Genomic DNA, 25,207 nt, shown 5'->3' with positions numbered 1-25,207 from the left:
TTTAGTTAAGGGTTGAAAGTATTGCACTTCCTGTTTTTTATTGTTTTTTTCTTAGGCTTAATCTTTTTTTTATCTGCTAGTACATCAGAATTCCTTTTCATTTTATTTTAATATATGATTATTTTAAGTCATGTTTTAGAGTGATATACCAAAGGGAACTAGCCAAAATTATTTTATAAAGTCACAATGATCTATTCTATACAGCCATAGAATTAAATTAGGAATCTTTGTTTATCCTTGAGATGATTATAAGTGACAGTGATCAATGGCAAGTTCCATCTGATGTAGTAATTTAGTAGCTGCCTCATGGTTAATACTGAAAGATTTACATGTCTCTGTTTCCATATAGAATTGCTGATTTCCAAGGTATCCCTTCTTTGTATCTCCTGGTATCAGATGATACCTGAAAGGCAAAAATCTTTCTAGAAATAATAAAGTTCATCTTTCTTCACTGAAATGAAAGTTTTTAGTATAAGATTGTTCTAAGAAGGATATGGAATGTACCCTAAAATTCCCCCCCACCAAAAGAAAGATAAATGTAAATTCTGTGAGAGAGATTTTACAAGTACATTTATCAGAATCTCTATGTTTAAAGTCATTCAGCTGTCACATGGGTAATAACTTTGTGTTAGAGATTCATGCAGGTGTTGTACAATGAGAAATCATGGGCTTTGGAGTCAAATCCTAGCTATGCTATGTGCTGGCTGTATTTATTTTTATTTACATATTTATATATATTTAACCTCTATGGTTCAGCTTCCTTATATGAAATGACTGTACTTTATTGAGTTTGAAAATTAGACTTGACTCAATGCCTGGCACATAGTAGAGAGAAAATAAATGTTGACAGCCTTTTTTCTCCTGTCCTCAAGACAAGCATGTTTCTTTCTTTTTCTTTTTTTTTTTTTTAGGTTGTGCCACAAATTACTATGGGAAATACTTAAATATAAAATATAGAAGACATTACCAAGATTATGAAATATGATAACACTTTGTAGTCGTGGCCTCCAGTTTTCAACTCCCTTACTAAGTTGATCACTGGAAGTTCTTTGGGATTTTCTCTCCTGTTTAATTCTACAAAGGATAACTCACCAACCTCTCAGCAATTTTTAAGGCTAAAAGGCAATATGTCTGGAATAAAAAGTAGCCACTAGCTAATAGTTACTGTCCATTCTTATTCCTCTTAAAAGTACATGACTTGCTCTGCTTAGCACCTCTCTGCCCTACATACATCTCAGCGTGTCTCCCTTCCATTATCAGAACTAGTGTTGTGTACACTTAGGGAGCGTTTCCTCACATCGTGTGACAAATGGCAAAGTTAACCTGGGAAAAAATACAAGAAACATGCATGGCCACAAAACTTAGATAAGTATGATCTATACAGGCAGGCAATGGTTCAGTGGTAAAAAAAATCCGCCTGCAACGCAACAGATATGGGTTCAATACCTAGGTTGGGAAGAGCCCCTGGAGTAGGAAATGGCAAATCACTCCAGTATTCTTGCCTGATAAATCCCGTGGACAAAGGAGCCTGTCAGGCCACAGTTCATGGGGTCACAAAGAGTCAGACATGGCTGAAGCAGCTGCACACACAGCAGACATACAAGCAGGAAAACCTTAAGGGAACATTTCCCTCAAACTTCCTGGTGAGGATGAGAGGACCCTTTCCTGTTTACCTTCTCTGAACTGCAAATAATAAGGTCTTCACAGAAATGATGAAAAAAAGAAAAGAGCTGACAAGTAATTTCCAATATATGATCTTTTCCTATTATTTAAAATGCTACTTCTGACATTTAATTCCACCTTCTATAGATTAACAGTTATATTAAATAAAACAACCGCTTGCTGTAATTAGAATTTGCATATTAAAGTTTCACTTAAGTGGGGCAATTTTTGCATCTATTTAAAAATAAGTATTTAGCAAAAATGTCCTTGTCTGGACTTCCCTGGTGGTCCATTGGCTAAGACTTAGTGCTCCCACTGCAAGAGGGACCTGGGTTCCATCCCTCGTCAGGGAACTAGGGAACCATGCCACAACTAGGGAACCATGCCACAACTAAAAGATCCCATGTGCCGCAACTAAGACCCAACACAACCAAATAAATAAATATATTTCAAATGCCCTTGTCTATAAAAACATCTATATGTGATCAATATATCATGCAGAGCATTTACCTGAAAATTCTCACTGTTACAAGTGGCTCTTTCTGTTGATGGGAATCTTATATTACATTTAGCATTGACTCATTAGCATGAACACATTGTGGTGGAGAATTTATGGAAAATACTCATGATGGATAGAAAGATACCATCGTCCTGTACATATACTGGCAATAATATCCAAATTGAAAGATTCTGATTATAGACATGAGTGTCCCTTTCTAGAATCAGCAGTGTCTACTGTCAGATGTTCAGAGAGGACTATCCTAAGTTCTTCAGCCTTAGGACAGGAAGGAAATTCAGAAAGGGAGTTCCCTGGCAGACCAGTGGTTAGGACTCCTGCTTTTACTGCTGAGGGCCTACATTCAGTCCCTGGTCAGGGAATTAAGATCCCGCAAGCCACAGGAGCAGCCACCCTCCCCCAAAAAAATTTTTTATAGTGTAGTTCTTTAAAGTTATTTAATAACTACAAATTTTGAAAAGACTTTATTTTAATATTACTTTCTAAAAAGATGAGTGATTTTTTTTTTCTGATTGGTGATTTTTGAAAGTAACATTGCTAGGCTCTGAAAGCCTTCCTAAACTCTTGAAATGGTTTGACTTTTATTTTTCTAAAAACAACATTAAATTTTTAAAAATCTTTTTTTTTTTTTTGGCTACATTGGGCAGCTTACAGAATCTTAGTTTCCATCCAGAGATGGAACTTGTGTTCCTGCAGTGGAAGTGTGAAGTCCTAGCCACTGGACCACCAGCGAAGTCCCACATTTTCCAATATTCTTGATGTATTCGTTTAAGCCAAAAGATGTCTTCAGTTCAGTCACTCAGTCGTGTCCGACTCTTTGCAACCCCATGAATCGCAACACGCCAGGCCTCCCTGTCCATCACCAACTCCTGGAGTTCACTCAGACTCACGTCCATCGAGTCAGTGATGCCATCCAGCCATCTCATCCTCTGTCATCCCCTTCTCCTCCTGCCCCCAATCCCTCCCAGCATCAGAGTCTTTTCCAATGAGTCAACTGTTCGCGTGAGGTGGCCAAAGTACTGGAGTTTCAGCTTCAGCATCATTCCTTCCAAAGAAATCCCAGGGCTGATCTCCTTCAGAATGGACTGGTTGGATCTCCTTGCAGTCCAAGGGACTCTCAAGAGTCTTCTCCAGTACCACAGTTCAAAAGCATCAATTCTTCGGCACTCAGCCTTCTTCACATTCCAATTCTCACATCCATACATGACCACTGGGAAAACCATAGCCTTGACTAGACAGACCTTTGTTGGCAAAGTAATGTCTCTGCTTTTCAATATGCTGTCTAGGTTGGTCATAACTTTTCTTCCAAGGAGTAAGTGTCTTTTAATTTCTTAGCATTCAGTAAAAGCTTAGCCAAAATTTCATTGAAAAGAAATTTGTATTTTAGCAATGTCTTTTTCAGTATTACTCTCTCTATGTTATCAGTGTTAGATAAATAGAACAATTAATAGACAGTATGGTCATATAAGTATGGGCTTCCCTTGTGGCTCAGCTGGCAAAGAATCTGCCTGCAAGGAGGGAGACCTGGGTTTGATTCCTGGGTTGGGAATATCCTCTGGAAAAGGGAAAGACTACCCACTTCACTATTCTGGCCTGGAAAATTCCATGGACTATATAGTCCATGGGGTCACAAAGAATCTGACACGATTGAGTGACTTTCTCTCTCTCTCTCTATGGTCATAAAAAGATAGCAGGAATCTCAAGAGGTCTCAACACAAACTCTGGATCTAGCTCTTACTGGCTAAAAGGCTTTAGAGAGACATATATCTTTTTTGAGCCTAGATTTCCACACCTATAAATTGAGAATATTCTCTATTAGTATTGTTTTGAGATATAAATGTATGTAAAACACACATTTAAGCACAGAGCTTAAATATTCAATAAATGACACCCTCTTAAGAATTAAAATAGCTGTATAGTTTTCTAATTACAAAAAAGCATTAAAAATTTTTTCACCTAAACCCTCACTATTCAGAGATAACCATGGGTAACATTTTGGCCAATATCCTTCTGAACATTTCTCTGCAGATATATACTTACCTAGATAATGGACATACAACTTTCTATAAGTAGGTTTCTTTATAAGTAGATTATTAATAGACTTGAATTTAAGCTATTTTTTCTCATTCAGTAGTGCATCATGGATATTTAATATCTGCATCATTTATACTCCTTAACCATCTTAGAAATTTGACATCCTGTACCTTCCATGGTTTGTCTTCATGGTTTTCATCTCCAGTACATCCTAAAATTATGTCATGAATTAAAAATTCCAAGTAAATTAATAGGTTTTTAGAATATTTTAATAATCTTTACAGAGGCTCTCAGATAATGCTAAGAAGAAATTTGGAGCAGAGAACAGTAACAATAGAATAGCATAATTTCTGGGTCTCTTCTGCAGAGAAACACACTGTTCCCTCTGATTACAGCCAATGCGTGAGCCTGTTTGTTCTCTTAATTGCAGCACTGGTAAGGATCTGGGATTTCATCTCATCTAGAGATGTCTTGATTTTCAGTTGAGAAAGCTGCAGCCCAGAGAGGAAGTTAAGTATATGAGCCAGAGTGACATACCCAGGCCTCTTTGAGGAGTGAATGCACTTCATATTCAATGGCTACTTTTTAAAGAAAAATAAATTTCATAAAATAAAATGTATAAAGATTCCTTAAGTTGGGGTTCCAAAAAAAAAAAATTCCTTCCTTAGCCATCCATTTCGAATGGATTTTGTAGTGAGAATTTTAATATGAAAAAAGAGATCTTTTATTTTACAAGCGCAGAGGGATCTCAGTCCTAAAATGAGCTTTGAGAATCTGGATTAAAATGCACGGCACTAATTTACTATTAGTCCTCTTTCTCCTCTGTTCATCCTGTTCTTGTCCACACAAAATACTTTCCTTTATCCATTAGAAACTGATTCCAATTCAGTATGTTATTCTCATCACTTCTGAAGGCACCATACTAATAATCTGGTGGCCTGCCCCTCACTTTAGGTTACATTTGTTAACCAGCCTTTACTGAGGGCATTCTGTGTACTCTTAGGCATGGTGCTACATGCCAGGAATGCATCCTTTAGGGCCTCATATTGCCTGAAGACAAACAGGAAGAAACATACGTGCAGCAGTCACAGTATAATGTTATGTTAGCCTGACAGCAGCCACATAGTAGATGTCTTACAAATGAACAAATTAATATAATGGAGATATGTCTAAACTGAAGGAATCCCTAAGTCTGTCTGGGAATATCAGGGAAGATTTCGCAGAGAACATGGACTTGAACTGAGATTTGAAAAATAACTGGGAATTTGTCTGTGGACCAAAAAAGATAGGGTAGTTATTCCAACCAGAAAGAAGAGTACTCAAAAGCATAGGCTTGTGTTTGGGTTGACATTTATTTTCCAGGAAAAGATCTGTCTGCTTCTGAAATGTTTTATTAAAGCTTGTATGATTTCTGAAATCTGATGTTGCCAAAAATTTCAAGAATCATGTGAGTTGACCTGAGTTATCAAATAACCCAAACTGACAGACTAATAAACTACCTAACCTACATTTAAAAGTTGATAGGAAATTCCTTTTATAGCATTTCTCTTCATTTTGTAATTTGAACTATTTTTGTCTATTATGCAGAGAATCGTTATGTTATAATATATGCCTCTTTAAAAATAATCAAGTTGAATAAGTAAACTTTTCCAGAGCTAATCTACTGTGTTGTTTGGTATTTAGTCTCATATTCTGCTTTAGGAAAATAACAATTTTTTTAAATTATTTCTGAATAGCCTATGTATGTTACTATTCTTTTATATATTTTAACATATTTTTAAGAAATAGAGGAAAAGTATTAAAAGAATGAACTAAAGATTAAATTAGCCACCATTTTAAAAAGAAGCAGTTACTAACAGATCCTTTCCTGGAATCAACCACTACTGATACTACCATCTTAAAAATGTAGTGATCTTTCAGTTCCGTTCAGTTCAGTCGCTCAGTCATGTTTGACTCTTTGCGACCCCATGAATCGCGGCACGCCAGGCCTCCCTGTCCATCACCAACTACCAGAGTTCACTCAAACTCATGTCCATTGAGTCGGTGATGCCATCCAGCCATCTCATCCTCTGTCATCCCCTTTTCCTCCTGCCCCCAGTCCCTCCCAGCATCAAAGTCTTTTCCAATGAGTCAACTCTTTGCATGAAGTGGCCAAAGTATTAGAATTTCAGCCTCAGCATCAGTCCTTCCAGTGAACACCCAGGACTGGTTTCCTTTCGGATAGACTGGTTGGATCTCCTTGCAGTCCAAGGGACTCTCAAGAGTCTTCTCCAACACCACAGTTCAAAAGCATCAATTCTTCAGCACTCAGCTTTCTTCACAGTCCAACTCTCACATCCATATATGACCACCAGAAAAACCATAGCCTTGACTAGATGGACCTTTGTTGCCAAAGTAATGTCTCTGCTTTTCAATATGCTATCTAGGTTGGTCATAACTTTTCTTCCAAGGAGTAAGCGTCTTTTAATTTCATGGCTAGATTCTAATTATATTGACCTTTATTTGTGGGAGTGGCATTAGAACATTTCTTTATGTATTGTTTAGTACCCTGGCCTGTGTTTTCCTTATAAGGAATTCTCATTTGTCTAGAACTGTATTATAGTTAGCCATGTTTTTCCATGGCTTGATTTCAGAATTCATGAAAGCAGTCAATCTACTTGAATTTTCATTACATGTCATTCCTTGCCCAGAAGATCCCAAAATCACATGTCCCAGTCAGTGGTATTTGTGATCTGTCCTGATCTTTGGCACTCCATTCTGAGTAATAGTAAACCCATAGGGAATGAGAAAAAAAAGCACAGCTTTCAAGCACAGATAATACTCAGTAAAAAGGTACAGATTCTGTGTGGGCAAGTTGGCTATGCAGCCAACACTCATTTTAGACCTGTTTACCAGTTCCTACAATGTGCCTCAGTAATAAAAATTAAAGTTCTCTGTTAGTTGCCTTCTTTCTCATCTACTCTGAGCTCTACAAGTTCATTCTTTTTGGATCTCAATCTTTCATTATATCTTCAACCTTGTTTTTGATTCATTATTTGGGCTATCAAGAACCTGGGAATTATTTGGATTTTTTTATTAGCAATAATGCTAACTTTTTTGTTTTAAGTAATTTTCTTTTGGGTCTTTAGCAATTACTATCTATTGGATACTTACACATATGCTATAAGAAAATGTTTAAAATATGACCTCATTTTGTCCTAAATAACCTCTTTGAGATAGATGGAATTTTCACCAGTTTCAGCTGTAACTAAAACACAGATTAACTAACAACCCAAAAGATCATAAAGCTAGTAAATGGCATAGAGAAGATTAAAACTGGATCTGTCTGGCTCAAAAATCTGTACCTGAGCTCTTCAGAGTATACCTTTCTACCATACATCCTATAGATTACATTTCCATTCTGCATTCAGGGTCTAACATTTTAAACCTTGGCTTCTGAGTACAGAGATGAATTTAAATGCCTAGATCCTTTTGCAAACCAAATGTAATTCCCTAATAGCCCAAAGAATGAATCAATATAAAGTGTAAATGTAAAGTTGGTTAGATTTGGATATGTTTCAGTTCATTTATCATTACATAATCTAGCTTTAGCTGAAATGTCTGCATGGAGAAAAGGTTTTTCAACCTTGCCTACAGTCCCCCCCAAAAATATTAAAATTTTGATCCAATTTTTAATCCAAATATGTTTTTTTATGAATTCTTCTTTGTTTAGAAGAAGTTAAAACAGTTTAATGATTAAGAGCTCTAATCCTGGAATCAGAAGTTGATCTCTGAGCCTCAGTTTCCTTTTCTATAAAATGACCATGTGACCCAATTTATAAAATTGTTATAAAAGTTACATGAAGCACTTGCCACAGTGCCTTGCATAATAGGGGTTAACTATTAACTCTTGTTTAGTTAGATTTTGCAGTTTGTTCTTTGTGATCATTTGCTCTAGCATCCCTATCTTTGAGGTGACAAGTAAAGCCCAAAAGAAGGACAAAAGCTAGCTTGAGGTTTGGTGGTAAGTTGGTGATGGACCTGTAACTAAACCCCAGTATTTTTGAGGATGGTTAGGTTGTGTTGCTATTATTGTATCATTTTTTTTTTCTTTTCACTTCTATCCAGTGATTCTTTTTTTAATCCCACTGAAATTATTAAATTGTTTCTGTTTTGTCTATGCAACTATTTCAGTGTCATAGTAAGTTGGCATGAATACTTTTTCTTTTTTGCTTAGCTTGGTTTTCTTCACACCCCACAATGGATCACGCTACAGTATTAGAGATGAAGCTTTAATGTTCAGCAATGGAAGACAAAAATCTGCGGTCATTTATGGTTTTTATACTGTCCTCTTTGTCTTCTGCTAATCTCCTATGACATGAGACATTGCTTTCCACAGTAGTGGAGCATGCCTCCTATTTTGAGTGCTGATTAAATGAAGGCCCTCCGGTCTGCCTACAAAATGGCAGTGATTTCAACAAGGATAACAGTACTTTTCCCTCTGTTCTCTCTTGTGTTGTAGAGCCGACAACTAGAATCAGAAACAGGGACCACAGAAGAGCACAGTTTAAACAAAGAGGCTCGGAAATGGGCCACACGTGTGGCACGGGAGCACAAAACTATTGTTCACCAACAACGGGTAAGTGCAATAGAGAATCGTAGGTTATATCTAACTTTAAGTAGGTTATATCTAACTTAAGTCAAACATCAAACCAGTTTAAGGAGTTGAATTTTATTGTGTGAAAAATACCCGATAGATGTTTTTCCTATAACTCAACACTCAGCAATGTTTTCCACTATCTACTAAATACCTGTACAATATATCCCTATAGCATCTTAATTTTATGCATGTTTATACCTCTTAATCCTCTACCTCTATTTTGCCCCTACTTCATTCTCTCTTTCCACTGGTAACCACTAGTTTGTTCTCTGTATCTGTGAATCTGTTTCTTTTTTGTTATTTTCACTAGTTTGTTTTGTATTTTAGATTCCACATATAAGTGCTAACATATAGTATTTGTCTTTCTCTGACTTAAAATTTTTTTTAAATTAAATTTATTTGTAATTTCAGTGAAATCTCAGTGAAACTTTAAAAGTATTTTCAAAGGAACTTCAAAATCTGATCCTAAAACGTGTCTGATATCTGCCTGGCTGGCAGGAGAAGTAGATTCGATTCCTGACTTGGGACAATCCTCTGGAGGAGGGCATGGCAACCTACTCCAGTATTCTTGCCTAGGAAATCCCATGGACAGAGGAGCCTAGCGTTCTATAGCCATGGGGTTGCAAAAGAATCTGACACAACTTAATGACCAAACAGCAAAACAGCAATAGCCAGTAACAATAATAATGAGGTGTTTGTAGTTTAGCACATACTGAAAGATGCAGTAATGATTATAGTAATTAAAACTGTAGCATCATACAGGAGTTAACAAATGTATCAAAGAAAATGATCTGTATATGTATGGACCTTTAGATATTGATTTGAAAAAACACTATAAAAAGTCATTTTTATGCAAGCAGGGAATTTTAATGATGAACAGCATATTAAGGTGATCGAGGGATTATTGTGACCAAGGGATTATTGTGAAGTCTGATAATGGTATTATGGCTGTATTTTTTTTTTAAGTTTTTAGAGACTTTTACTAAAGCATGTAGAAATGAAATGACAAGATGTCTAGAATTTGCTTTAAAATGCTTTTCTATTAGCACAGAAAAATAAAGAATAGGAAAACAAATGTGGAGAAATTTCATTAACTAGTGAATCTTGGAGATTGATATTTAAGAATTCATCATACTATTTTTGTATTTTAGTGTATTTAAAATACACTAGTCTATTGAGTGTATTTAAATATTGCATAATAAAAACTTGTTAACAGCATATCAAATCTTTGAGTAAAGGATTTACTCAGGAAATGGCATTATAGCAATTATCTGTGTATTTGGAAAAATATAGAAAGCTAGATCTCTCCCTTCTGCCATATACAAGGTAAATTTCAAAAGAATTAAAGACCTGAGTACTAGACACAAGACTACTGAAAATGAACAAAAAAAAGAATAAGAATATTTTTGTCATATTACAAATGGTTTCTTAAGTAAGACACAAAACGCAGAAAATACACAGGAAGATGATTGATGAATGTGACTACATAAAAGCTAAAACTTTCTGTAAAACAACAGGTCTTCTGAAAGTTAAGAGAAAGGCAGTAGAATGGAAGGAAATATTTATGACATAAAAAACAGAAAAAGGACTCATGTCTAAAAGGAAATATATTTAAATAATAAAAAGACAGAAAATTAGAAAAATGAATAGAGGATATGAAATGATACTCTATTACAGAGAAACAAAAATTGAAACAATGAGATAATCTTTTTAAAATTTCAAAGATTGATGGTATCCAATGTTGGTGAAATGTAGAGAAATGTGCTCTTACACACTACTAGGAAAACAGGTACAGCCTCTTGTGAGCAATTTGGCAATGTCTGTAAAAATGTACAATTTCTACTTCTATGTTTTTGCCTTAGATAAATATTCTCATATGTTCAAAGAGTCATTGACTAGGTTGTTGTTTTTGTTTAGTTGCAAAGTCTTGTCTGACACTCTCATGACCTCATGCACAGTAGCCTGCCAGTATCCTTTGTCTGTGAGATTTTTCAGGCAAGAATACTAGAGTAGGTTGCCATTTCTTTCTCCAAGCAATCTTCCTGACCCAGGGATTAAACCTGCATCTCCTGTGTTATAGGCAGATTCTTTACCACTGAGCCACCTGGGAAGCCCAGGTAGTTAGTACAATACTATTTATGATATTGAGAAATTTGAAAACTCAAATGGCAGTAAAGTAAGAGTAAATAAAGTATGACACAGTTGAATTATTGAAACAGTGGATTAGAGAATGATGTCAGTCTATTTGTACAAACACACAAAGGTTTCTTAGACACATTTAATAGATCTCATTATTTTTTAAAACTGGGCAAACTATATAGGAAATACATAAAAAATGGTTTGATAAAATGCAAGTAAATTGACGGGACAGTGGTTATTTTGAAGTAGGGAACACTTGGTAGGGTATGAAGCTGCAATAGACTTTTTGCCATTTTGTATTAGTTGTTGTTTGGAAGCAGTGCTTTATAGTCATGTAATTTTTAAGTTAAAGTTGTGCATATTTAAAAAATGCAATTCAAATAAGATTTATAGATTTTGCCAATGTCAGTTTCCTGGATTTTATCTTATACAGTAGTTAGACAGGTTTTTACCGTTGGGGAACCTGGGTGAAGAGACTCTCTGTCCTACTTTTGCAACTTCTTGTAATTCTGTAATTACTTCATAGCTTTTTAAAAAAATTTTTCAAATAAATAAATGGAAACAAAGGTTAAAAAGGGAATCATGGAAACTTGTCACTAAAGTCTTTAAAATTATCTAGACGTTCTAGTCATTTAATGAAGAGAAAAATAGAAAACAATTATCATTTTCCTATTTTCTTTAATAGGTTCTAGATGATCTGGAATGCCATGGAGTTTCAGTATCAGAACAAAACCGGACAGAGTTGGAACAGAAAATAGATGAAGCTAAAGAAAATATTCGTAAAGCAGAGGTGAGGTGGGAGCTAGTTGTGGCGTTTAGCCTAGCTCCAGCAGTGTCACAGCCGTGATGTGGACCTTTAGAATCCAGTCTCTATACACTGACTAATTTGAAGGATGATTCACCATCTGTGTCCAGAGTATTATCTTTAAGTGTCTGTTTCATACAAGGTAGTACACATAGCAAAAAGACACTAAGCCCACTATGACGGGTTTACAATCATGAAATATTAAATAGCAAAAGAATTAGGCCACAATAAAGATTAATAGTACAGAAACTGATCCACGTACATTCAGTGCCAAGAGTTGATTAAGCAGACAAGGCAAAAAAAAAAGTTAAAGCACTGAATTTTAATCTTTTGGGGAGTCATGGAATCCTTTGAGGATTATATGACAGTATAAAACCCTCTCTACCACAGAAAAATACACATTTTATGTGTAGTGTGCAGAAGTTCGTGTACCATACACTAATATCCTGTGACCTAGAGAGGGAGAAGTTGAGATGGAAAGAAAAGTTATTTGCAAAGGAGAAAGATATAGGATATAGTTGGCAGTTGGATTTGATTAGGACAGAAGATGTTTGTAAGAAAATGTGGTACAAAGTAAGGAAAGTCATCATGGTTAAGATCAGTTCATGGAGGACCCCTGCTCATTTGTATTTAGTTACATATCCAGTGCATCATAGTAAAGGGATATGGAAGTAGATATTTAAAAAAAAGACTGAGAGTGTCCAGCCCTCAGTGAGAATATGTTCTTATTAGAAGGGCTGAAAGAATGCCCAAGATAGTTAAGACTCTAAAGCATAAGTGCCAAGGAGTGGTCTACACATAAGGAAACCAAAGGGCACAGGGGTCGCTGTGGGAGACGTAATTAGGGCAGGTAATACAAAGAGGTAAAACTTAAGATGGGCATTGACAGATGAAAAACAGATGGCACAGTTTTGTGCCCTGCAACCTCAAGAGGCAGAGCTAGAACTAAAAGAAGAAGGTAGGAAGAAGGCAGATTTGAGCTTGCTACTGGGAAATACTTTCTAACAGTCAGATATGCCCAGTGGCAGAATAAGTTGCCCAAGATCTAGTGCAGCACTGTAAGTGCATAAGATTCTGTACAAGTACTTCTTGCATTGGATTGAGCATTAATCTAAACTAGTGATTTTCAAACACTCTCTCAGATCTCTAGATTTGAGGAAGTGTTTCAGTGATTGAGTTGGGGCAAGGAGTAGGGGTTGGTAGTGAGCAGAAAGGCAGCATCAGCAAAGACAGGGAATATGAGTGTGTTTGTGACACCACCCATGGAAGTAATCTGAACCAGACAAGGCTTGCTTTCTACCTGGCCTGGAGAAGCCCCAGCAACACCAGCTCGCCTTTATTCCTAGCACGTGACCCACAGCCTCCATAGTAAAGAGAGCAGAGTGAACAATAAATAGCCCTTTTCCTCACTGAATTCAAGGTCATGGCTAAACAGCTGCCCTAGGGTGCTGGCCAAGTACATTGGCAGGATCTTGCCTAGTCTGAGAAACATGTGCTTGTGTAGAAGAGCTTTTCTTGTTTGATGTTTCTCCAAACTCTGGGTGAAGTCAATTTCAGAGTCTTGACAGGACAAGTCTCAGAAGTTTTCTAAAGGGTGTGTTCTCTCTTGTATTTTCCATTTCCAGACTTTATCCATATGTCACCATCTGGTACCCTACCTCCACCATGCCCTCCAGTAATAGCAGTAGTAGGTATCAGTCACACAAAGTCTGCATTTAGGTTGAATGACCTGTTATTTCCATGAATGTGCTAAACTGCCCTGTGTTTGTAAAGCTTAAAATATAAAGTGAGATTCACACAACAGAATGTTCATCTCTCCTAATACTAGTATGTAAGTCTGCATTCTCAAAGATAATTTTACCAGAAATATGGAATATGCGAAAAACCACAATGCGTTTTTCATGTCTGTGAAATGCAGTTAATCCTACCGCTTTTATAAAACAATCTCTCACTTGATTTCCACTTATCAGTTACAAAAAATAACCCAACTAAAATTAGATGGCAAATATGAGGGTAGTATTAGGGGATTATTTGCAGTATTGTCATGATGAGATTTTTTTATAGGCTAGACCGTGAGAGCCTTCAGAGGAATTGACAGTGGTAGTTTCAGTAGATTTCCTTTTTCTTTCTTCTGCCTATATATCATTTGCATTGGATTTTCTCTTTCCATTCAACAGTTACTTACTTTATTATAAATACTGAAACAGAAGGGATAAGAAACTAGTTAAAAATCCATTATATCCTTTATGTTTGGTGTTTAACTCCTACAACATGAATGCTACCCTCCCTTGTTGGTTAATCTGCTTTATCCAATCTTTTCTATATTGTGTTTCCATTTAGTGTTGCTAATTAGAATAGAAACCTTTATGGTACTCAGTAATAGATTAAACTTTTTTTTTCCAGTCATAAGAAATTAAAAATGTAAATGGCCTGTGCTTTTCTAAAGAATAAGAATAGATTACTATTTCCAAAGAACAGTATAATAGAGGTTGTGTAGTGATTAAATAATTATTGGCTGGTTAATTTTGGGTTGGACTCTTTGATTAGTTTAACAAACAATTAATGAGTGTCTGCTGTGTGCCAGATTCTGATGAATATACTAGACGTAAACTGATGAACAAAATTACTGTTACCTTGTTATGACTACTAGCTGTGCTACTCTTTGTAGCCCCTAGTTTAAGAATTGAAATGAGGCAATAGCTGCTCAAATTAAAATTTTAAAGAGTTTTCTTAATCTGGTAGTTAGGTATTTGAATTTTTTGAAATGTCTTTTGTCATGGAGAAGGAAATGGCAACCCACTCCAGTACTCTTACCTAGAAAATCCCATGGACAGAGGAGCCTGGTGTCCATGGGGTCGCAAAGAGTCGGACACAACTGAGGGACTTCACTTCACTTCACTTTGTCATACAGATACACACTTCTTGATCTGACATGCTAGTGCTCAGTCACCTCAGTCGTGTCTGACTCTTTGCAACCCTGTTGACCGTAGCCCGCCAGGCTCCTCTGTCCTTGCTGTTTTTCTGGCAAGAATACTGGAGTGGGTTGCCACACCCTCCTCCAAGGGATCTTCCTGACCCAGAAATCAAACCTGTGTCTCCTGTGTGTTCTGCATTGCAGGCAAATTCTTTACTGTTGAGCCACCCATTTCATACCCATTTTTAAGATAGCTTTTCAAGAAGCTAGGAGTTTTAAATGCCCTTTCTGGAAACTGTACATGACTTGTGTTTCAGGACACAATTCTCTTGTACTTGAGTAATTCAAAATCACAGTGTCACTTTTGTACTCAAAGACTGGGAAATGGTAAGATCTTTGCCATAATGCTATAAGGGAAGTATAAGAACTTCAGTTGCATAAAATGTGAGGCCTCATTGTTGTTTAGTCACTAAGTTGTGTCTGACTCTTTTGTGACCCCAAGGGCTGTAGCCTACCAGGCTCCTCTGTCCATGTTATTTCCCAGGGAAGAATATTGGGATGGGTTGCCGTTTCCTTCTCCTGGGAATCTTCCTGACCCAGGGATCAAACCTGTGTCTCCTGCACTGCAGGCGGATTCATTGCCACTGAGCTACGTGGGAAGCCCCTGAGTCCTCATTGCTACAAGGTTAATGAAATGCTAAGGGTGACCCTGCTATAAAACCAAAATTTCTAATCATATATATCCAAATTTATATTACCTTCAGACTTGTTTATTGTGAGGTGACATTGTACTCTTACAATGTAGTATGTTGGTAGACCTCTTAACTAACCACTTTCTTCAGTTTTTAATGTGAATATTTTTCAAATGTACAAAAAAGATGAAGAGTATTTATTTTTCAACATGCTAAATCAACTATTAATGTTCTACAGTATAAAATTTATGAGTGTATTTCTGTGCTATAAGTTGCAAGTTTAAAGGCCTGATCATAGTCTTATTTTAGGCAAGACTACTTTATAGATGATACTGTTTTTCATCATAGTATGTTTTTATCAAGTTTTCTCACAATTGATGCTAAGAATAGTCACTTTCAATTTAGGTGGTACTACCGAATCTTTCCACTGTTAAAGTTCTTTTTTCTTTTTCCATTGCAATTGACAAGTATTAGTCACCTCCAGTGAGTCTTTTTCTCCCTTTCTTAAGTATCATTACAATGTCATGGAATTTAAAAAATCAATTTTATTAAGGTATAAAATACATAAAATGTAACCATTTCAAGTAAACATTCTGATGTGCTTTGACAAATGCATACTCCTATATATCCACCTCTACAACCAAGATAGAAAATATTTCTGTCATCCCAAAAATTCTTTTGTGACCAGGCAACAAATGATCTGCTGTCAAATAGGTTAGTTCAGTTCCAACAACATGAATAATATATCACTTGATATTGTCCTACACATCACATATAAAGATCACCTCACACACTTTTACCAGCCTTATTTTTTATCATAATCTAAGTTTGATGAGTTGTTATGTATTCAAGTTCATGAATCTGTTCTTCTGTAGTTATAACTTGCTATTAAGGCTAACCTGTGAATTTTGATTTCAGATATTACATTTTTAGGTCTATAAGTTCGATTTGGTTCCTTATATCTGCCAGTTCACTCTTGTTTATTTTCATGTCCTTTTAGTCCTTAAGTATATTTATAAAAGTGACTTTAAAGTTCTCATCTACTCATTCCATGATTTCTGACTCTCTCCTGACTGATTTTTCCTTTGGTTGTGACTTGTATTTTTCTCTTATTCAAATACTTAGTACTTTTTTTTTTTCACTGAATGCTATTGAGTGTCTGAATTCTCTTTTCCTCTGTTAAAGCCTATTGAGTTTTGTTTGGGCAGCAAGCTCAGTTTGACCTGCAGATCAGTTAGATCTGTTCAAGACTTATTTTTAAGCTCTGTTTAGACTGGTTTAGAGTAGCCTTTCCAGTAGGTCTAGTTCAGCCTTATTACTAATGGATCTCCTTTCTGCCATTTCTTCTTATGCCTTGAGAATCCAACAAGGTCTCTGGTCTCTCAGCTCTGGCTGGGTAGAACTGCAACATCTTGTGTCTCCTCATGGAGTCCCACTTTATGTACTTTCAATTTATTATGGATTTTTAATTCATTTAATGTATTTTTAATATTAGAGTTGTCCTGCTTTAAGCCCCATATTATCTAAATTTGGCCAGTGAGAGTCCATTTAAGCTGACTTCTGTGTCCTTTTCACATTACTCTTGTTAGTCTTTTAACATTAATTTGCTTTCTAGCACAGCAAGCTATCTTACTGCTGTTCAGTCGCTCAGTCATGTCCAACTCATTGTGACCCCATGGACTGCAGCATGCCAGGCTTCCCTGTCCTTCATCGTCTTCTGGAGCTTGCTCAAACTCATGTCCATTGAGTTGGTGATGCCATCCAGTCTCACCCTCTGTCATCCCCTTCTCCTTCAGTCTTTCCCAGCATCAGGGTCTTTTCTAATGAGTCAACTCTCTGTGTCAGGTGGCCAAAGTATTGGCACTTCAGCTTCAGCATCAGTCCTTCCAATGAATATTCAAGATTGATTTCCTTTAGGATTGACTATATTGATGTCCTTGCAGTCTGTGGGACTCTCAAGAGTCTTCTCGAACACCACAGTTCAAAAGCATCGATTCTTTGGCACTTAGCTTTCTTTATGGTCCAACCTCACATCATACATGACTACTGGAAAAGCCGTAGCTTTACTAGACGGAACCTTTGTCGGCAAAGTAATATCTCTGCTTTTTTAATATGCTGTCTAGGTTGGTCATAGCTTTTCTTCCAAGGAGCAAGCGTCTTTTAATTTCATGGCTGCAGTCACCATCTGCAGTGATTTTGGAGCCCAAGAAAATAAAGTCTGTCACTGTTTCCATTGTTTCCCCATCTATTTGCCATGAAGTGATGGGACCGGATGCCATGATCATTGTTTGAATGTTGAGTTTTACACCAGCTTTTTCACTCTCCTCTTTCACTTTCATCAAGAGGCTCTTTAGTTCCTTTTCACTTTCTTCCCTAAGGGTGGTGTCATCTGCATATCTAAGGCTATTGAAATTTCTCCTGGCAGTTTTGATTCCAGCTTGTGCTTCATCCAGCCTGGCATTTCACATGATGTTAGACAACAACTCTGCATAGAAATTAAATAAACAGGGTGACAATATACAGCCTTGATGTACTCCTTTCCCAATTTGGAACCAGTCTGTTGTTCCTTGTCTGGTTCTAACTGTTGCATTTTGACCTGCATACAGATTTCTCAAGAGGCAGGTAAGGTGGTCTGGTATTCCCGTCTCTTGAAGAATTTTCCAGTTTGTTGTGATCCACATAGTCAAAGGCTTTAGTGTGGTCAGTGAAGCAGAAGTGCATGTTTTTCTGGAATTCTCTTGCTTTTTCTGTGATTCAACAGATGTTGGCAATTGATCTCTGGTTCCTCTGTCTTTTCTTTTTTGTTGTTGTTGTTGTTGTTCTTTTCTTTTTTTTTTTTTCCCTCTGTCTTTTCTAAATAACAGCTTGAACATCTGGATGTTCTTGATTCAGGTACTGTTGAAGCATAGCTTGGAGAATTTTGAGATTAATTACTTTGCTAGCATGTGAAATGAGTGAAAGCTATCTTAGGTTCGCTTTGTATTTTCTCTGCCCATATTTAGAATTAACCTTTTCTCCAAGAAGCCCTGATTTCTTTTAGTATATAGAATAATATTTAGATACCAAAGTCTAGGCTCTGAAGGTGCTTATTGCACCTGGTTTGTGGTAGAGAAATAAATTCTTGGCCCGTGGTTTAGAGCTAGGGATTTTTTTAGAATCATGAGTTCATACTGATATTTTCAGTTAAAATTTAAAATTGGAAAGATTTTATTAAACTTCTTTGGTTTTTATGTGTGTATCTTTTATTTTATAATGAGATTTTTAGTTCCTGTATTATCATGATATTTTATTTGCTTTATTCTACATATGTATTAAATAGTTTCAAAATTAAAATGCAAATATTATTAATAATACTACAGAGTGACATTTAAGATCTCTTGGAATTCTTCTTGAATGTAGGCTATATGCCAAAACCAATACAGAATTGTAAAGTAAAAATTAAAAATAAATAAATAAATTTAAAAAAAATAAAATAAAAACAAAATTAAAATGCAAATATTATTAATAATACTACAGAGTGACATTTAAGATCTCTTGGAATTCTTCTTGAATGTAGGCTATATCTCTTCAAGGGTTTCTGCTTCTGATAATAAGGGACTAGCTTATATCCTCTTTTAGATAACAATTGCTAGGGTAAAAATATTTAAAATACCTATTTGATAGAACTGGAAAATGCCCCAAAGCATATAAGAACTTGAGAGGAATAGACTCTTCAAAGAATGGGACTATACTTAGTGACATTTACATTTTACAGCTCTTCCTGAAGGGCTGTACAACTAAGATTCAAGCAGAGAGCCTCAGCCTCACTGGCTTGAGCTGGGATGTCAGGGAGTTCTCAAATTTGCATATAAATAGCCATCCAAATCCTTGGCCAAACCTAAACAGACATGTGGAACAGAAACTGCAAGGAACTTGGCAAGAAACAACAGCTAGAAGGCCCCCCCGCAAAAAAATGAGCATAAATTTCAGCTCTTGTTCATCAGAGGGAAGCAGTGCTAATCATTAGAAAATGGAAGTGATTATATTAATATCAGACAAAATAGGTGGCTTAAGAAATGTTAAGAGAGATGATGATTCATAATGATTAAAAAGAAGTACAGTTCATCAAAACAATCCTAAATGTGTTTTTAGCTAATAACAGAGTTACAGAATAGTTCATGTAAAAACTGAAAACAAAATGAAGAAATAAAAAGCCTCTTGATGAAAGTGAAAGAGGAGAGTGAAAAAGTTGGCTTAAAGCTCAGCATTCAGAAAACTAAGATCATGGCATCTGGTCCCATCACTTCATGGGAAATAGATGGGGAAACGGTGGAAACAGTGTGAGACTTTATTTTGGGGGGCTCCAAAATCACTGCAGATGGTGATTGCAGCCATGAAATTAAAAGACGCTTACTCCTCGGAAGAAAAGTTATGATCAACCTAGATAGCATATTCAAAACTAGAGACATTACTTTGCCGACTAAGGTCCGTCTAGTCAAGGCTATGGTTTTTCCAGGAGTCATGTATAGATGTGAGAGTTGGACTGTGAAGAAGGCTGAGTGCCGAAGAATTGATGCTTTTGAACTGTGGTGTTGGAGAAGACTCTTGAGAGTCCCTTGGACTGCAAGGAGATCCAACCAGTCCATTCTGAAGGAGATCAGCCCTGGGATTTCTTTGAAAGGAATGATGCTAAAGCTGAAGCTCCAGTACTTTGGCCACTTCATGCAAAGAGTTGACTCATTGGAAAAGACTTTGATGCTGGGAGGGATTGGGGGCAGGAGGAGAAGGGGATGACAGAGGATGAGATGGCTGGATGGCATCACGGACTCGATGGATGTGAGTCTGAGTGAACTCCAGAAAATGGTGATGGACAGGGAGGCCTGGCGTGTTGCGATTCATGGGGTCGCAAAGAGTCGGACACGACTGAGCAATTGAAATGAACTGAACTGATAATCATAGTTTGAGACTTCAGCTTTCCATTCTGTAGTTGATGGAACAAGGAGCTAGAAAATTAGTAAATATATAGAAGACTTGAATAACACATGAGCCAACTTTACCTAATAGACATTTATAGAACCCTCCACTCCACAGGAGTAGAATATACTGCTATGTTCTTTTAAAGTAGACATGGAGAAATTCCCTGGTAGTTTAGGGGTTAAGACATTGTGCTTTCACTGCTGAGGGCCTGGGTTCAATCCCTGGTCAGGGAACTAAGCTCCCACAACCCATGAGGCCTGGCCAAAAAAAAAAAAATAATAATAATAATAATATAAATAAAGTAGATATAGAATATTTAGTAAGACCATAGACTATACCACAAACCCATGTCACTGAGTCTGAAAGGATGTCATGCGGAGTTTGTTCTCTGGCCCATGAGAATAAAATTAGAAAGTAGTAACAGAAAGATATCCCAGATATTTGGGAATTAAATTATTAAGTACAGTAATTTGTTGCTGCCTTTGGAAAAAAAAATACAGTTTAATGGCAAAAACAACAATGATTTATTATCTTTCATCATCTGGGTTTTGTCTGTGTAGTTCTTCCCATGATTTGCCCATGATTACTCAAAGAGCTGTACACAGCTAGAGGATTAGGTCTTTTTCCCATATGGCCCTCCATCCTCAAATAGGCTAAACAGGTCTTCCTCACATAATGGAGGCATATACCAAGAAATCAAGGCCTAGTAACACTCTTATCAAGCCTCAGCTTTTATCAGATTTGTATATGTTATGTTCCATTGGCCAAAAAAATAATCATATGGACAAGGCCAGAATCAATGTGGGAGGGGATGCATGGAGACTCCTGTGTTTCATTGGGAATAACCTTTTACCACAATTGATATGACCTTGGTTAAGTCATTTTTCTCACCTATTCAGTAGAGTTTATGATATACATTCTCAGGCTTGTTGTGTGAATTAAATGAAATAGTGTAATTATATAGTACCTAGTATATATGATAAAAGTTGTTTAGGGGTGAGGGGGGATTTAAGATACCAGAAGTAATTGAGTGGCAAATGGTATTATCTACCATTATTCATTTCCTACTGTATGCACTGACCTAAATAGTAGGGTTACAAATAGACACAGTTCTTATTCTTAGAGAAATGATATTTTGAATATAAGTTAATTAAGCCCAAATTAGGTTTACAGATTTTGTAACTGTCAAAAAGTTTCATAAACTCAACCATGGTGTGACACTTGGATACGAATATGTTCAGTTTTACATTAAAGTTGGTTAATTGACAGTGTTAATACTCCAAGGTTTTATATCTTAAAAGATCTGACTTTTTAAAACATCATTTTAAAAAGCTCTATCTTTTTACAAGTTTTAAAGATGATTTGGTCACGCAGTATCTGGAATGCCATCAAGTTTCAGAGAACTATGCTCTACAGAATTTTAATCAATTGGCAGATCATCAAAATGCACTTGAAAACAATGGAAAGTTCTGCTTTTAAATAGTTGTTGAAATATAAACAGTTGGAACTCTGAAGGAAGGCTAACATAGTTTATTCTGGAACTGCAATCTAAGTTTGCAAATATCATGTTCTTTAATTGCTTGGCAAAGTACTGACAAAAATAAATCTTATGAAAACTAGATTACTTAGATTTGAGAAAATAGAATATACTGATCTTTCTCACTCATGTGTGTGTGTGTACATGTGTCTTTTTCTCTCTCTCTTTCTTTATATTTTCTTTGCTTCTCTGCTTTAGCAGTTAAATGACTTACACTTATAATTTCCAAAAAGAGGTTTGTTAGTTTACTCATTAAAAAAAAAAATTTCATTGCCTATATTAGTTTAAAATACCTACTAGAATGGTTCTGAGACTACTGGATATCCACATGCAAAAGAATGAAGCTGGACCCTGACCTCACACCATATACAAAAATAAACTCAACTCAGAATGATCAAATACCCAAATGAAACAGTTAAAGCTATAAAACCTTATAAGAAACATGGGGATTAACCTTTGTGACCCTGGATTAATTTATTTGATATGACACCAAAAACCCAAGCTACAAAAAAAAAAAATAAATAAATTGGACTTAATCAAATTTTTAACTTTTATGCTTCACTGTTAAGAAGTGAAATACAACCCACAGAATGGGGAAAAATATTTGCAAATCATTGCACATGGTGACTGCAGCCATGAAATTAAAAGATGCTTACTTCTTGGAAGAAAAACTATGACAAACCTAGACAGCATATTAAAAAGCAGGAAAAAAAAAAAAGGCAGAGACATTACTTTGCCGACAAAGTTCCGTCTAGTCAAAGCTATGGTTTTTCCAGTAGTCATGTATGGATGTGAGAGCTGGACCATAAAGAAAGCTGAGTGCCGAAGAGTTACAGTGTTTGAACTGTGGTGTTGGAGAAGACTCTGGAGAGTCCCTTGATATGCAAGGAGATCAGAACAGTCCATCCTAAAGGAAATCAGTCCTGAGTATTCATTGGAAGGACTGATGCTGAAGCTGAAACTCCAATACTTTGGCAGCCTGGTGTGAAGAGCTGACTCACTGGAAAAGACCCTGATGCTGGGAAAGATTGAAGGCAGGAGGAGAAGGAGACGACAGAGGATGAGATGGTTTGATGGCATCACTGACTCAATGGACATGAGTTTGAGCAAGCTCCAGGAGTTAGTGATGGACAGGGAGGCCTGGCGTGCTGCAGTCCGTGGGGTCACAGAGAGTTGGACACGCTGAGTGACTGAACTGACCTGATTTGCAAATCAGATAACTAATAAGGGACTTTTTTATCTAAAATACATCAAAAGGCTTACAATAAAAAGACAAAAACACAATAAAAAATAGTAAAAAGACAACCCAACTTTAAAATGGACAAAAGTTCTGAATAGACATTTCTCCAAAGAAGATATACAGCTGATTAATAAGCACGTGAAAAGATGCTTGACATCGTTAGTCATCAGGGAACAAATCAAAACCAGAGTGAAATGCCACTTCACAGGCACTAGGATGGCTAGAATCAAAACTGGCCAACATTAGCAAGTGTTGCCAGGATGTGAAGAAATGGTAATCCTCATACCCTGCTGGTGTGATTGTTAAATGAGGTAGCTGCTTTGAAAAACAATTTCCCCAAATGGTCAAACACTGTGACTTTATGACTAAGTAAGTCCAGTCCTGGGTATATATCTATAAGAAATGAAAACATAGGTCTACAGGAAAACTTGTACACTGATGTGTAAGTTGTATACAAATGTTTACAGCAACATTTTCATATTAGCTGAAAAGTTGAAACAACCCATCAACTGGCAAGTAGATAAACAAAATGTGTTATATCCATGCAACATCCATAAAAAGGAATGAAATACTAATACATGTTACAACGTGGATGGACTTTAGAAACATTATTCTAAGTAAGAGAAGCCAGACAGGAAATATTGTATGGTTCTATTTATATTAAATGTTCAGAATAGGCAAATCTAAAACCTGGGTTGGGAAGATCCCCTGGAGATGGGAAAGGCTACCCACACCAGTATTCTGGCCTGGAGAATTCCGTGAACTGTACAGTCTATGAGGTCGCAAAGAGTCCGACTCGACTGAATGACTTTCACTTTCTTTCATAGAGAAAGACAGTAGATTAGTGGTTCCAGAGCTACAGAGAATAAGGGATAGGGGAGCATTAGCTAAAGGGCATGGCAGGAGTGCAGGGAAGTTTGGAGGTGATTAAAATGTTCCAAAATTGTAGTGACAGTGCTATAGTTAAAATGGATAACCAACAAGGATCTACTGTATAGCACAGGGAACTCTGCTCAATATTATGTAACAATCTAAATGGGATAGTAATTTGAAAAAGAATAGATATATGTATATACATATACATGTATATGTATAGCTGAATCACTTTGCTGTATGCCTGAAACTGTCGCAACATTGTTAAATAACTATACTCCAATAAAAAGTTAAAAAATAAAAGAAAGTTGTGATAATTGCATGTATCTGTGAATATGCTGTAAGTCAAATGTATTATATAATTTAAATGAGTAAATTATATGTGTACTTTATCTCAATAAAGTTGTTACCAAGAAAAAATTATTAGAAGAAACAGATTTTTGCAAGTCTATTTACCAAGTAGTATGCCACAAGCCAGAATCTTTAATTACTATATATTAAGGTCTATGTGATATCCCAAACCACTGAATTGTGTACTTTAAAGTGACTAATATGGTTAATCTTATATGAATTTTTATCTCTCTTTTTTTTTTCTTTGGCTGCCCCATGTGGCATATAGAATCTTAGTTTCTCAACCAGGGATCAAACTTGTGCCCCCTATAGTGGAAGAGGGGAATCTTAACCACTGGAGTGCCAGGGAAGTCTCACTGTGCAAAACTTAGGAATACAAAATAAATTTAGCAATGAGAGCTCAGTGAAAGAAGTCAGAGCTCAGATCCTTTTTGATACCAACTCCCTTAGCAGAGAGTCTAGAGAGTGATCAAAATTGTATACTGTGAGGGCTCAGTGATCACACTTGTTTAAGAGTCGCATAGAAGGCCATCCAGTGAAGGTCCTCAAAATTATCTCAATGGAGCCTTCAAATGTTGAGAAAGACACCAACCACCACTCTTAATACGAAGAACAGTGAGGCTGAGTTTACTACTTGCTAAACCAAAAAGGAATGATATTTATAAAATATAATCTCTCTGACAAAGTAGAACTGACGCAAAGTGTTTTGAGAAGTGTGGGTTTCAGGGACTGGCAGATTTTCAAAACGGGAAATGTACTACAGACTTGTTCACTTTTAACTGGCGGCAGAGATAGGACTTCCCTAGAAGTCGGTAGGGAAGGAGGTCTGTTCTTACCTAGGCAGTGAA

The 25,207-nt window shown here is 36.4% G+C and overlaps 1 protein-coding gene across 2 annotated transcripts in view; it reads left to right on the top strand.

Annotated features, from left to right (window-relative positions):
* The window catches only part of FCHSD2 (FCH and double SH3 domains 2), a 240,119-nt gene that overhangs the window by 185,973 nt on the left and 28,939 nt on the right, over positions 1–25,207 (top strand). For both annotated transcript variants that reach the window (XM_040258786.1, XM_040258787.1), the window contains exons 11-12: positions 8,715–8,831; positions 11,677–11,781. In XM_040258786.1, the coding sequence (XP_040114720.1) occupies positions 8,715–8,831; positions 11,677–11,781 (222 nt within the window). The remainder of the gene's footprint in view (positions 1–8,714; positions 8,832–11,676; positions 11,782–25,207) is intronic.

This window comes from Oryx dammah, unplaced genomic scaffold (genome assembly GCF_014754425.2).
Source record: "Oryx dammah isolate SB20612 unplaced genomic scaffold, SCBI_Odam_1.1 HiC_scaffold_17, whole genome shotgun sequence".
NCBI classification, from domain to species: Eukaryota; Metazoa; Chordata; class Mammalia; order Artiodactyla; family Bovidae; genus Oryx; species Oryx dammah.
The sequence above is the reverse complement of the archived record's forward strand: the minus strand, read 5'-3'. Positions and strand labels throughout refer to the sequence as shown.